The sequence below is a fragment of the Chaetura pelagica genome, unplaced genomic scaffold, assembly GCF_000747805.2.
Source record: "Chaetura pelagica isolate M959 unplaced genomic scaffold, ChaPel_1.0 scaffold356, whole genome shotgun sequence".
NCBI classification, from domain to species: domain Eukaryota; kingdom Metazoa; phylum Chordata; class Aves; order Apodiformes; family Apodidae; genus Chaetura; species Chaetura pelagica.
This window is the reverse complement of record NW_009953964.1, coordinates 5,429,870-5,442,584: the sequence shown is the minus strand read 5'-3', so window position 1 is coordinate 5,442,584 and position 12,715 is coordinate 5,429,870. Positions and strand designations below refer to the sequence as shown.

General features: G+C 50.1%; 1 protein-coding gene across 1 annotated transcript in view; it reads left to right on the top strand.

Annotated features, from left to right (window-relative positions):
• The first annotated feature begins 9,940 nt into the window (after positions 1-9,940).
• The window catches only part of NEURL1B (neuralized E3 ubiquitin protein ligase 1B), a 126,583-nt gene continuing 123,808 nt past the window's right edge, over positions 9,941-12,715 (top strand). The window contains exon 1 of the mRNA XM_010002075.1: positions 9,941-9,983. Coding sequence (XP_010000377.1) covers positions 9,941-9,983 — 43 coding nt within the window. The remainder of the gene's footprint in view (positions 9,984-12,715) is intronic.

Sequence of the window (12,715 nt, the reverse complement as noted above, 5' to 3'; positions counted from 1 at the left end):
CCCCCCCGCGTCCCTGCCCCGGAGTGTTTCTCCAGATCCTTCTCGCAGGAGCTGTACTTTTCCAGTGCTCGCAGAGCAGGGCTGTGCCCGGGGGAGCCCTGCGGGTTTGTGGAGGGCTCCTGGAAAGCAGGTGGGAGGGAGGCATGGGCTGATGGTGGAGTTCAGGTTCCCCACGAGTAAAGGCATCTGCATCCTGTCCTTCACCCTCTTTTTTTGCTCCTGACTTGCTGATTAAGGTTCAACTAACACTAGTCCAGAGATTGCTTTAAGAGCCAAAGTTATGGGAGAAGTCTGTTCTCACTGTGTTTTGCTCACTTTTCTGCTTTCAAACCTTCTCCTCTTTGCAGCCTCTTGTTAATTTGCATTACAGGAATGTGAATGAGTTTTTTAAATTTTTTTTTTTTTTTGGCCAGCAGTACTTCAGCAGCTGTAGGAAAGTTACAGAGGGCAGCACGAGCTTGTCCCTGCCACATCTACCGTCTGGGGCCAGGGTCGGTCCTGCCAGCTCAGCTCAGCGCAGCGCTCGCCGTGGTGAGGCCGGTCTGTGTGTGTGGTTCTTTCTGCCCTAGATAGCTGCAGTGCTGAGCTGTCTCAGGGCTTTTTACCCACACAACAGACACCAGGTCCCTCTGAAATGTAGTGCTTGAGGCCGAAACTGAAAGTTTGGAGAGAATTAGTCACTCCTGTACCCTAGTAACGCTGGCAAAAACCAGCCTCAAACACGGCCCAGGCCAACGTTTTGCAATCCCGGCAGCAGGCCCTGAGCTCCTCCTGAGGCAGAGGGGGCTGGGGGGGACCGCACTGAGCTGAAATGCTGCCCAGCCCCTTCTCCCCCGTGCACCCCATCCTGGGCTGAGCCCCGGAGGTGGGAGCAGGGTGATGTGGAGACAGCACAGCACCCTCCTGCACCCTGGCCCCAACTGGTACAGGGGCTCACATTGTGTGTCTGCCTTGTGAAACAGCAGATGCCGCCCGGAAAGCTTTGGGTGACATCCCAATGGGGCACCCACCCTGTGAGCAGCATTCCCCTGGGAATGCTTTGCACTGGCAGTGCTGCCAGCACCCTCCTCCTAACCTCAACTCGGAGGGTCTGAAAATTCCCTGTCTGTGGGAAGGCCTGAGTTCCAGCTCTTTCGGGCCAGCCCTCCCTGAAAAGTTTGATTCCGCTTTGCGAGGTGGAGCTGGGCTGCGCTTCTGCTCCCCCCGGGAGCTGGGAGGGGGCTGCGGGCCCGGGGCAGCCTCCAGCCCTCCCTGCGGTGCTGAGAGGCCTGTGTAACTCGTTCCAGATTCGCAGGGTTCACGTCAGTGCCTGGAAGGAGAGCTGTGCCTGCTTAACCACCGCAAAACATAGCAACGGCAGAGCAGCGCTGGCAGCCGCGCGGGGAGGGAAAAGGACACCAAAATCAACGTGAAACAAAACCAGACTGGTTTTTCAGGCTTGCCCTGGGCTTTGTGGCACAGAACATGGCAAAGCTTCCAGGAAATGGATGTGGGCCCATGGAAGGAGTATTGTGGGTGCTCTGTCAGCTCCCACCCCTTTCAATGGGAGTGTTTTAGGCAGAGCTGCTCTGGGCCTGGCAGGCAGGGAACCTCCCTGGCCCCACTGTCCCTGGAACTGGCTGTGCAGGCAGGGCAGGTAGTGGGCAGGTCTTGGTGCTATTTGCTCTGCTCTGCCTCCTGCACTGCCTGCTCGGCATTGACCTCCCACTCATTGCCTTCTGGGCATTGCTTGGAGCCTCTGGTCACAGGTTTGCTAGGTTTGCTACATGTTCAGGGCATTTGCTGTCCCCCTCAAGGCATCAGACGATCATGAGGAATAGTGAAGAAGTTAGTGATCCAGGAGAAGGTCCTGCTTGGATCCAGAAGGTTCCTGAGTCCTAGAACCTACTTCATGAGAAGGGGGCAAAGTCATAGGGAGCTCCAAGGAAATGTGAACCCATATCTGCCACTTGTCTTCATAGTGGACCCAACCAGTCTTCTGTGCCTGACCAAACAGAAGTGAGGGCAATCAGAAGAGGGGCTCCAGACCTCCATCTAAGGTAGAGAGAGAGAGAGAGAGAGAAATTCTTGTGTCCTACATAACCTACTCCCTTCTAATCTTCTACCCTCAACCCTGCAGCCTTCCTGAGTGGGACACTACCTTGCATGTCATGCTGGTTCCAGCCACCCCAGAGATACCAGTGCTTATTCCAGTACATGGGCACTGGGATTAACAGTGCAAGAGAGGTCCCTGGGTCTGTGCAGGCTCAGCACAGGGAAACTGGTCATCCTCTGTACAATGTTCTTCTGAGAAAGTCTGGGCAGTGTTTTGTGTGATAGAGAAACCTGGGAGATGAGAGTGTTAGGGAAGGCAGCCCTCACGCCGGATTATGTCTTCTGCTCAGGTCAGTGTCCTGCCTCTGATATGGATGGATCCACCATCATGACTGACTCTAATGGTGCTGGGCAGGGAAGGAGGTAGAGGGAATCCTGGTGAATGATCTGCTGCCCTGGAGCAGGAGCTGAGGTTAATGCTATCATAACTTCAGAAGCTATTAGTAGTTAGAAAAAAACCAGTACTTTAAAAATCTGCTTGCACAATTGGGCTCTCCTGACCCTTCTGGCCATATATTTTCGGGCTTGCTAAGTGCTTCAGGACACAATGTGTCCTTTTATTGCTCCTCAGTTGACCAGGCACTTATAGCCTCCACCTCTGACTGCTGGGTCTCATATTTTGAAGTGGTGTGAAGGAGTGGGATGGAACAGCTTTCCTTCCCTGCCACCTCCCACATACCTTGGTCATGCTACCTCCAGCACTTCCCCTTCCCACACTAAGTGAGCTCTTGTGGCAGGGTAAGCACAGCCCACAGGGCTCATTTTATTCACCACTTGATCTTTTTTCTGGACTTTGCTGGTGTTTGCTGGGTAAAGCAAGGCCTCTCCCTGCATGTGCTCTCAGACCCAGGAGATCTTCACCCCAGCTGTGCTGTCCCTGTGTCACTGAACAGCTCTGTCCTTCATGGTCTTAGAAGCTGTGTTCCCAGGACACTGGATAATATATGCTTAGGAAACTCAAGGCTTTCACACTGGAAACCTAGAAGTGAATCCAGATTGTAGAGAGAACTAGCGAGAAGAAAAGTAGGTTGTGGCTCATTGATTTGCATGTCCAGAGCTGTGATGGGGCATTAACAGGCTACCTGGAGCCTGTTAAGGAAAAAACCCGACACCCAGGTGCCGCTTTTGAACCAAAATTCTGCAAAGTAGGGAGAGAACCTCTGCTCTGCCCATGTGCAGGTGTCTCTCTGGGAGGCAGCCCAACTGTGTCTACTAAGAAAGGCTCTGCTGAGCAACCAGTGGATGTACGTGGCAGATGTACCAGTAAATGCTTTGCCACTCTCATAGACGTGGCATCAGCACAGTGACCACCACAGAGGTATGACAGGTTTCAGTGATCTCAAGCTCTTATTCAGCCAGTAGTCACTTGAATTGTAGATCCTGACGTGCTTTATCAAGGTGAGTCTCCATCATCTTCACACAGAAGAAGGAGGTGACTGAGTCATGAAGTAAGTTGTTAAAAATAATCCAGAAAGTCAATGAAGAGAATGGAGGGAGGTTGGGAGAAATGGGACTTAGGTCTTTTGAGTGCCTCTGCCAGGTTCTAGGTGCTGCTGGTGCTTTTACCAGCTTCCACTCACTTTGAAATATTCCTGTGCACATTTTCCACCATTTCTTTCCATTTGAAAGGAGAGGACACTAAGTTCTATGACTTAGGGGAGTGACAGAGTGACTCATGCTAAGCCAAAGCAGAAGTTGCTGTCAGGCACCTTGCACATCTGGATTTCCAGCCCCATGTCAAACTATTGCTGGCAGTTCTTGGGGTTGCTCTGAAACCTGCAACACTACCCCACTATTACACAGCACTAAGGGATGTATCAGCAGCTATAGTAAACAACGTGTCTTCAAGGGGTGATGAGAAAATGCCTATACCCTGATTTTCAGACTGGTAGAAAGGTATGTGGGAAGCTTAATAAATATGATCTGACTTGTGGTTTTTCATTTCCTTCCTTAAGACTTGCACGGTAGTGCTGTCACTGTCAGACCCCCGTTCACCCCAGAGAGGTGGGTGTAAACCAGGACACCCATGGAAGACACAGTCCCACTTTCAGAGATTCATCTTGTCCAGCTTGGCTGTCACATTAGCTGGTGGGTTTTTTTAGCTTGCTTCTCACATGACAACCTCTAAAATAGTTATGGCAAAATGAATAAATAAATAGCTGCCAGGAGTTTAAATAAAGCTATCTTGCTCATCATGTTCTCTAGAAGTATCCTCTTTCCTACATAGAAGTTTTTTTCCAGGCTGAATTCAAGGAGTTGGGACACTCATCTTGTGATTCCTGGGTATCGTGAGGCCAGAATAGTGTTTATCTGAGCTGCCAAACAGAGGTTTGTTGTGAGAGAGGGGACAGGATGAATGTGTCCAAGGAGTGGCTCTCAGTATGGACAGGCTGCACAGAGTGCTCAGGAGTCCTTAGGGCAGTGCACGTGTGCTTGTCTGTGTCCATTGCTCATAACAACCCCATTTATTTCACTGTGTATACACACCAGACCAGAAATGGGCATGTCCAGCCTTGAAATATCTTCAGGGTGAAAAGTGCCAGAGAAATATCATCCTGTCATGCTCAGCCCAGTAAAACCTGGCGCTATGATTGGGGGGTTTTTGATACTGCTCAACAACTAATAACCGTGTCTGTAATTAATAGCGTGTTCTGCCCCGTTGCTGTGTGTCCTTCTGCCATCTGCTGGGCTCAGAGGCCCCGGCAGGGGTGGCTCCCTGCGCCTTGGCAGATGATGGCTTTGCTGGTCTCTGGGGGACAAAGCCCTGGGACCAGGACTGGGACCTGCCAGCGTCTTCATTTCATGCGGCCACATGGTTGGGGTTGGTTGTTTTTTTTTGGGTTTTTTTTCATGCTCTTATCAGATGACGTTTAGTTGTGTGTTGATGTGTGACTTGCCAGACATCTCTGAAAAATCTGGTATGGCTTCAGCAAGGACATCTTCCTGCCTACTCCTCTCCTAGGGAAGATTGTTTGCAGGAGACAGCAATGGAAGGTGAAGGGATGTCCTTCCCTCCTCCTGTGGGGTCTGTGGTTACTCCAGAGAGCTATGCCACTCTGAAGTTTTTCCATGAGTTTTTGACATCTTACAAAAAACACTGTGACGACATGAAAGTGTTCAGCTTTCTTTGGGGAGAGGCTTGGACTAGCTCACAGGAAGGAGGCACCCTTCTTGGGCTGCTGTTGGCTGTCTTGACATCCTTTTTGTGCACCGAAAGAGATGACCCGTGAAGCTCTGGCAGAGCTGTGGGTGTCCGTGCACCGTCCACCGGATGCAACAAGCCCATTGGCAAGTGACAGTAGCTAAACCGAGAGAGAAACTCTTCCACTCGACCCAGAGTGGTGGTCGGTGGAAATCTGTCCCTGAAAATCCCTCTCTCGCTTTAGACTGGGAAAAGTTTTTACTGCTGCTACAGCCGGACGGTGGTTTGTAGGGGAAAGCTCCCCTCTAGTGGGAGATCCCAGCAGCGCAGCCGGGGCCGGGGCAGGCTGCCCTCTGCCTGGGAAAAGTTTAAATCAGAGGCTTTTACTGCGAGTCTGTACAGAACCAACAGGAGAGGGTCCATAACTGGTTATATTGTCTGTAATGAGAGCAACGATAAGGATGTAACTGAGATATCCGGTGCTTATAAGTCTGTTTTGAGAGTATTTTCAACCTTCCCCTTTTTTCCTGAATATGTGGCTGTTCCCACGGCATCCTGAGGAGAGAATTCCATATTGTTGTTACCTGCTTTTGACAGAGGGAGAAAATACTGAGAAAACAGGGGAAGGACCTTTCCTGGTGAAGTTACGTGAGGTCAGGATTCAAGTGATGCTGGAAGGAGCATCAATTGAATCAGCTGTGCTGATCTGTCACCTCACCCAGCTGTTCTTCACAGAAAGAAGAGAGTTTTGTCATTTTGCAAGTGGCCCTTAACAGAGCTGTAGACTGAAAACTGTACAGCAACTAAATATGAGCTCTTTGCTCTTCAATAGCATCTTCAATGTATGTGTAGGGCACTCAGAAGTGTCCAGTTTTTAGGCAACAGCGTGCCCTAATGTTGCAGGACACAAGCCCTGTCTGAGTGTTGGGAAATGGGGGGGGGGGCGGTTGTACCAGGAGTGCTGCTGAGTGATCACAGTGAAAACATTATTCCTTCTGTTCCTTGCGGACAGGGTTCTCTGCAGTTTGGGATCCCAGGTTTGTGGAGTGCTTTGAGATCTGCTGATAAACACTTGTTACAAAAGCAGCTAAGCATTATTATTATTATTATTATTATTATTATTATTATTATTATTATTATTATTATTATTATTATTTTTATTAGTTTCAGAAAGGAAAATACATTTTTCCCAGTCTCACACTGTGACAGCACCAAAATATCACTGAGTTAGCGAGAGTCTGATTCTTCCCACTACACACTACTCAAGTGAGGGTGTCTTGGCACCCTTGGGTCTGCACCTTTCCCAGCTGCTGTGCAAGCAGCTTTCTGGCAGCACAAGGGGATAGGGACTCTCGAGGGCTTCTCCATAACCACCTGCCAGCACAAGGGCACCTGAGGACTAGCAACACAACTGCACTCTGTGCAACTGCAGCAGCTGGGCTGAGCCCAGACCTGCCCTGGGCAAGAGCTCCAGTGCTCAGCTTGTGTAAGGGCTGCTCTCATGTCTGTTTGTTCAGCTTATGGGGAGAGGAGAGGAATGCAAAGGGCATGTTTTGTTACTCACTGAAGTAATTCACTGGCCTGTTGCTCAGGGGATGTAGCCTCACATAACCTCTCTCTGATGTCTGTGCCTAGACCAGTGCTTAGCTTTTGAGTTAGGGATGACATCCTCCAATGTGCTTCTGCTGCCATGAAGCCAAGGCTGACCCTCTTCCTGCAGAGATCATGAAGGGCGTGTGCATAGACTCCAAAGCAGTGTCTTCATCCCCTCTTCTTGCTGGACAAGTTGTGGGCCACATCACACAGCTGTGCTGGCTGGCTGACTTGTGATGCAGATGCTGTGTCCCTAGAGCTGAGGTGTGAGAGTTTATGGGAGCTAAAACTTTCTTTGCTGAAGGCTTTTGGTTCCAGTCCAATAACACATGCTCAGGGTTAGCACCGCCTGACAGCTGCTTGGTGGTCTCAGCCTGAAATGAGCTGGTGAACCTCAGCTTGGTTTCCAGCAGAGACAGATGTTAGTGTTTTAAAAAATCATTACCACGGTCATTGCTAGCCAGACTGCTTCTTGGCAACAGAAGATTCATAGCTTGAATAAGCACAGAAGAATAAAAAAGCCTTTCTCCAGGTCAGGATGGATGCATTTTGGCTCCAAATCTGCTCAGGAAATCTGTGCTTTTTGTGATACTGCAACTGTGGAAAAACCATTATGAAAATTTAGCCTAATCAGGCCTTTGTCCAGAGCATGACACTGACACAGGAACAGTACAGGATTACGTGGGGGTTATTTTGGACAATGTGATGCCTGATAGCCCTTTGCCTGCTTGGGAGACTATTGAACATCACAGGCTGGTTTTAAACACCAACCATACAATCCCGCCCTGAGCAGCATTATCCCTTCTTTGTGGAGAGGAAGCTGCACAGATCAAATAAATTGATATGACAACAGCTGCCCAAGAAAGCAGACAACCTCTGTCAGAACATCATCTTCTGAACCTCTGTGCTGTGACCAGCAGACAAGGCAATGCCTCCTGAGAGCCCTGTCCCAGAGGGGCTGGGCAGTGATCAGTAGGAGCTAAATGGGGTGTAACCCCCATGTGTCCTCTCAGGGTTTCTGTCTCTGTGCCTTGGAGCAGAGCTGTCAGGCTTCAGCCTCTGAGTGTCAGGCTGAGTGACAGGATGTGACCTGCCCAGGTTTCCTCCACCTCCTGAGGACAGCCCAGTGGCTACTCGAGCAAGGGTGGGAGGTTTAGGTAGAAGAAGGCTGCTCTTACAGTTGGGAAATTTCTTCTGAGATGACAGGGGCTGTGCTAGAAAACTAGAGTTGAATAGTGCTGGGGTCTGAGCATGCCAGGCTCCTGGCACTGGGGTGATTACTGGGCAGAAGGCAATTCCACAGGTGCTGGCTCTGCAGTCAGGTTCCTGTTGCACCTGCTCAGGTGTAAGCAACCTCCCTATTATTAAAAGGCAGGGAAAGCTACTCTATGTGCTACTCACCCTCCTTGGGAATTAGAGTGGGTCTAAGTGTTTCTGGGAACAGAGCAAGATGTCTCCTCCCTTTTTTTTGAGAAAGTCTGAGGAACCAGTGTCCTTTTGTTGTAACAGCTGGTGTTGCTGAGGGCTGCAGCTTGTGTCCTGCTGCCAGTCCCAACTTGCTCAGGATCTACGCCAAACACTCAGCAGTTCTTCTGCTTTGTGCTGCTGTTATTATTGCAGTTACAAGGGTTATTATTAGAAACCCAAGCCACACTAATGACCCCAAACCTGGTGATGAGGTGACTATAAACGGCTGTGTGAGGATAGTGCCATCGGCTCGGGTAGCCCCTTTGAAGGTTGCTCGAGTACTAGAGACCTTGCCATATTGCTCTCACCTAATGGAAAAGATAAAAAGTGCATTAGCAGCTGGATAAGGAGTATCCTCATGTCACAGTCACTCCCCTGCTCACACTCGAGCCAGACATCCCTTCCTCAGCTGGGCTCTCAACGCATAACCATGGTGTCTGATAAGGGGCGCTGGGATGGTGGGGAGGAGGGATGGCAGCAATGCTCCTGCAAAGGCATTGCTCTCACTTTTCTTCCAGACTTGGCCTGTTCCCAGGCTCAAGGCAGCAACACACTTGTCTGCACATCATGTTCCCATTATTTTGGCTATGGTTTTCAGGGCAGGATGTGTTTTAATCTGCATCTAAGCAATTCAAAGCTGCTGGCACCCAGTAATGATGTTCTGGATGCAACTGTGGAAGAGGAAATCAGCACTGGGATAGATGGTGGCCTCCCTACTGTCATTTGCCTTCACTCTCTTAGTTATTCCCAGGGGTGGCTGGGCTCCTGTGGCAGTAGAAACACTCAGGAATCTTAAGCTTTCTGTTTTGCTCATTTACTTCCTCTGAAATCCACATCAGTCCTGTGCAAAATGTACCAGCAAATGAGTTAATGGGGAACAGCACGTCCCAGGGGCAGTGGGACTCATCTCTTATTATACATCTCCCAGCTTTGTGGCAGGGGAGGACCACACACTGTCTGAGATGGGGAAGAAATCTTTATCCTGTTGTGTGACAGTGGCCTTTTCCTGCTCTTGGCCCTTTCCTAGAAGCAGCCATACCTGAAAGCACAGCTGGTGCACTGCTGAACATTACTGCAAATGGACAACTAGTTTGTATGAGGTTTGTTTTGTTGTTTTTTTAAAGTCTTTTCAGAAAAGGAACAATTGGAATGTATGACTTTTACCCGCGTTGTGTAGGAGCAGTGCAGAAGCCCTTCCTGTTGCCTTCCACCTGCGGTCTGTTAATTCAAATTGCCAAGGCGCGTGAGACCATCAGAGTCCCTGTCCCTGGAGGTGCTGACAAGCCTGCAGGTGCGGTGCTTGGGGACAGGCTCAGCGGTGGCCTGGGCAGCGTTAGGTTTATGGCTGGACGCGATGAGCCCAAAGCTCTTTACCCAAACGGAATGAGTCGATGATCGGGGCTGACGCGGGCGCAGACAGACACCGCACACACGGCTCCGCAGGGGGTGCGGGGACCGCCCCTCCTTCGGGAAAGGAGCCGGGGCCCGAGCCGAACCCCCCGGTACCGCCCCGGCCCGTCCCGCGGCCCGTGGTTGGCGGGGCCGGCGCTGGGCGGGGCGGCAGCTCCGAATCGGCGGCAGCTTCGAATCGGCGGCGCTGCGGGATCGGCGCGCACAGCCCGCACAGCCCGCACCTCTGCGGCCATGGGGAACGCCGAGTCCGTCCCGCGCGGGGCTGCGGCCACCGGTAAGTCCGTGCGTGGGGCAAACACAGCGGCCGCGCTGCCGTGTCCCTCGGGGTGTGCGTGGGGGATGCGGCAGTGGCGCGGGTGACACGCCGGGTGACACGCGTGGAGGTGGCGGGTAAAACGCGAGGTGCTTGGGCCGGTGAGGCGCGGTCCCGCCGCAGAGGGGGCAGGTGCCGGCGGGGTGAGCCCCAGCGCTCGTCTGTGCTTGTTCCCGAGCTCCAGGGATGGCCGGGGGGGGGGTTTCTTCCCCTCTCCCCCCAGGTGAGAGCCGTGTCAGGAAATGCACGTTCATCCCGTGCGGTTGCTGCGCGGGCAGCGGTCCCGCCAAACGCGCTCGCTGGGATTCAAAGTCCTTCGCTTCCAAGTTGCCTGCCAATCCCGGCTCGCAGGCTGGGAAAACAGACCTGAGGAAACAAATGGGTTTGTGCTGGCCGTGCCGCCGGGTGTCGGGTTCTTGTTGCCTTTTATGTGTCTTGTGTGTGTCCAAAAAGTCCAACAGTCAGCAGCCTGGTTGGCTGGATTTGAAGGGAGCTGATAACTGAACTCAGCCAACCGGTGCGAGGTGCCAGTGCTCCAGAATACAAATAACCCTGGGGAGGGATAGGAAAAGTGTTGGGAAACATCCAAGCGAAGGTGAAGTATCAAACATCGTTACTAGTATTGCTACAGAGCAGGGAGTTCTAACAAGACTGAACTTGTTTCTTGTTAACCTCCCCTTGGCGTCAGGCCTTTGGGATCTGCACACTCCTTCAGATGCAGGGGACTTGCTGCAGTTCCCTTTTTAAATAAAATATTGTCACTCTCCACACCTGATTCTTAATGGCAGTGTTAGAAATTTGTTCCACTTTTCAGGCATTTATAGCTTCATCTGATTTAATTATTTCCTTCAAAAAGCTTTTTGTACTTAGTTTTGTTTTCTCTTCCTACAGACAAACCCAAAATATTTTGCTACTGGAAGTGTGAGAGTGTTGTCCTTTACTTAATGTGTAAGTTCTACAGTGTGATGTGTCACAGGGAAATCAGTGAAGCTGCCCTGCCTGATGCTCTTGCCTGAGCCTCTGTACAGGTGTGTGTGGTACAGATGGGAGGGAAAGGAAAGGTCCTTGCTGGGGCTGTACCAGGAGCTTTTGGAGCATGAGGTTGCATTGCCCTCCTCCCTCCCGAATGGCAAATATGTTTGAAGAGATCCAGTGTTGAGTGGGTTCACAATGTTGTTCAATGCCACCTAGTGAGAGGAAAAAGGTGACATAGGGCAATGCAGGGTTGGGCTTGGGTGTCTAAATCTGCAGTAAATACTTGTCACTTAAGGAAATAGGTAGTTGCAGGCGATGGGCAGAACAGAAAGAGCAAACCAAATGACTTTTGAGCCTTGCTTCCTAGTGCTCTCAGGTGTGTGGAGCAGTATTGAGTTCAGGGGTGTATGTACATTAAGGGAGGGCCTCTGCTATTCTGTGGGCTGTTGCTAGTCCAGTGGATTAAGAGCAGATTGTGTTCATAAAAAGTGAATGCTTTGGGTGTGGGTAAGGTTCTGCCGTAGCAGGTTCTCATGTTTCTTGTTATTTCCTTCTCCTGGGAGCTACTAATGCTGTGTTTGGTTTTGGGGTAGTCAGTAGCCATCAGATGTTCATGTTTGCTATGTAATGGAAGATTATTTCTAACTGATGCATAACTGTGATCCCTAATGTTGCTTTTTGTTTTGAAACCCAAACGTCAAGTATTTTGATTATAAAGCCAGTTCTGCAAAACAGTAGCTGAGATAACATTTTTAGAGTTAATGCACTATCAGGCAAGTCAGACCTCAATAATACATTATGTCAACAGGTACTGCTGCACTCCCCTCTGCTTAACAGAGAAGGTAAATAAATGCATTTGGTGATACTTGCAGGATTGGATACAAGGATTAGAACTAAAATGGAATTAGTAGTCAAGGACTGAGAAAGAAAGACCATGCATAAATCTCAGCCTGCTCTCAATTTGAAGTAATTTCTCCTCTTGCACAGTATAGTCTTTAGAAATCAGAGAAGTGACTTTCCAAAGCCAGTAGCTTTAGCTGTGTTCCAGTTAAAAAAACTCAAGCTGATTATTACATGTTTCCTGTTGCCCAAGTTTCAGCTATGCCCACCTCCCATGCTCAAGCCACCAACTTTCTCCAATTCAGCTTTCACAGGGCTGCAACCTCTGCAGCCTGATCTCTGTTAGGGATATGGGAATTTCAGGGACTACCAAATGTGAACAAATCCAAGCTGCTGAGCACCCCTTCTGCTGGGATCCTGTGCTGCTGGGACTGTTCCTGATCTATGCTGAAAGTGTGCAAAGAGATGCTCTGGCCAATAGCTCCAGCTGCAGAAGGACTTGCAGTTTGATGGGTTGGTGGCAATGCCTGATTTGTTGCATTTCTGGTGTAGAGTAACCCACACTGGAAAGACTACTCTGTCTGGGATGAGAAATGAGAATAAATAATCTGTCTAATAGCAGGTGTGTTACTGCTATGGCTGGGAGCTCTGTTCTTTTATAGCTTTCACTGAAGTGACTTGAGTAAATTATTCTTGCTCCTGAGCCAAAGCCCAGATCATGGAATCATAGAATGGTTTGGGTTCAGTCCTAAGATATTTGTAAAACACAGAAAATGTTTGGGAAACATTTAGCTACTTAACTTCCACCCACTGCTGTCCATTTCTGGTTCTGCTGGAGCAAGGGACCAAGAGCTTTTTCCTCTCTTGGCTATGGTTTG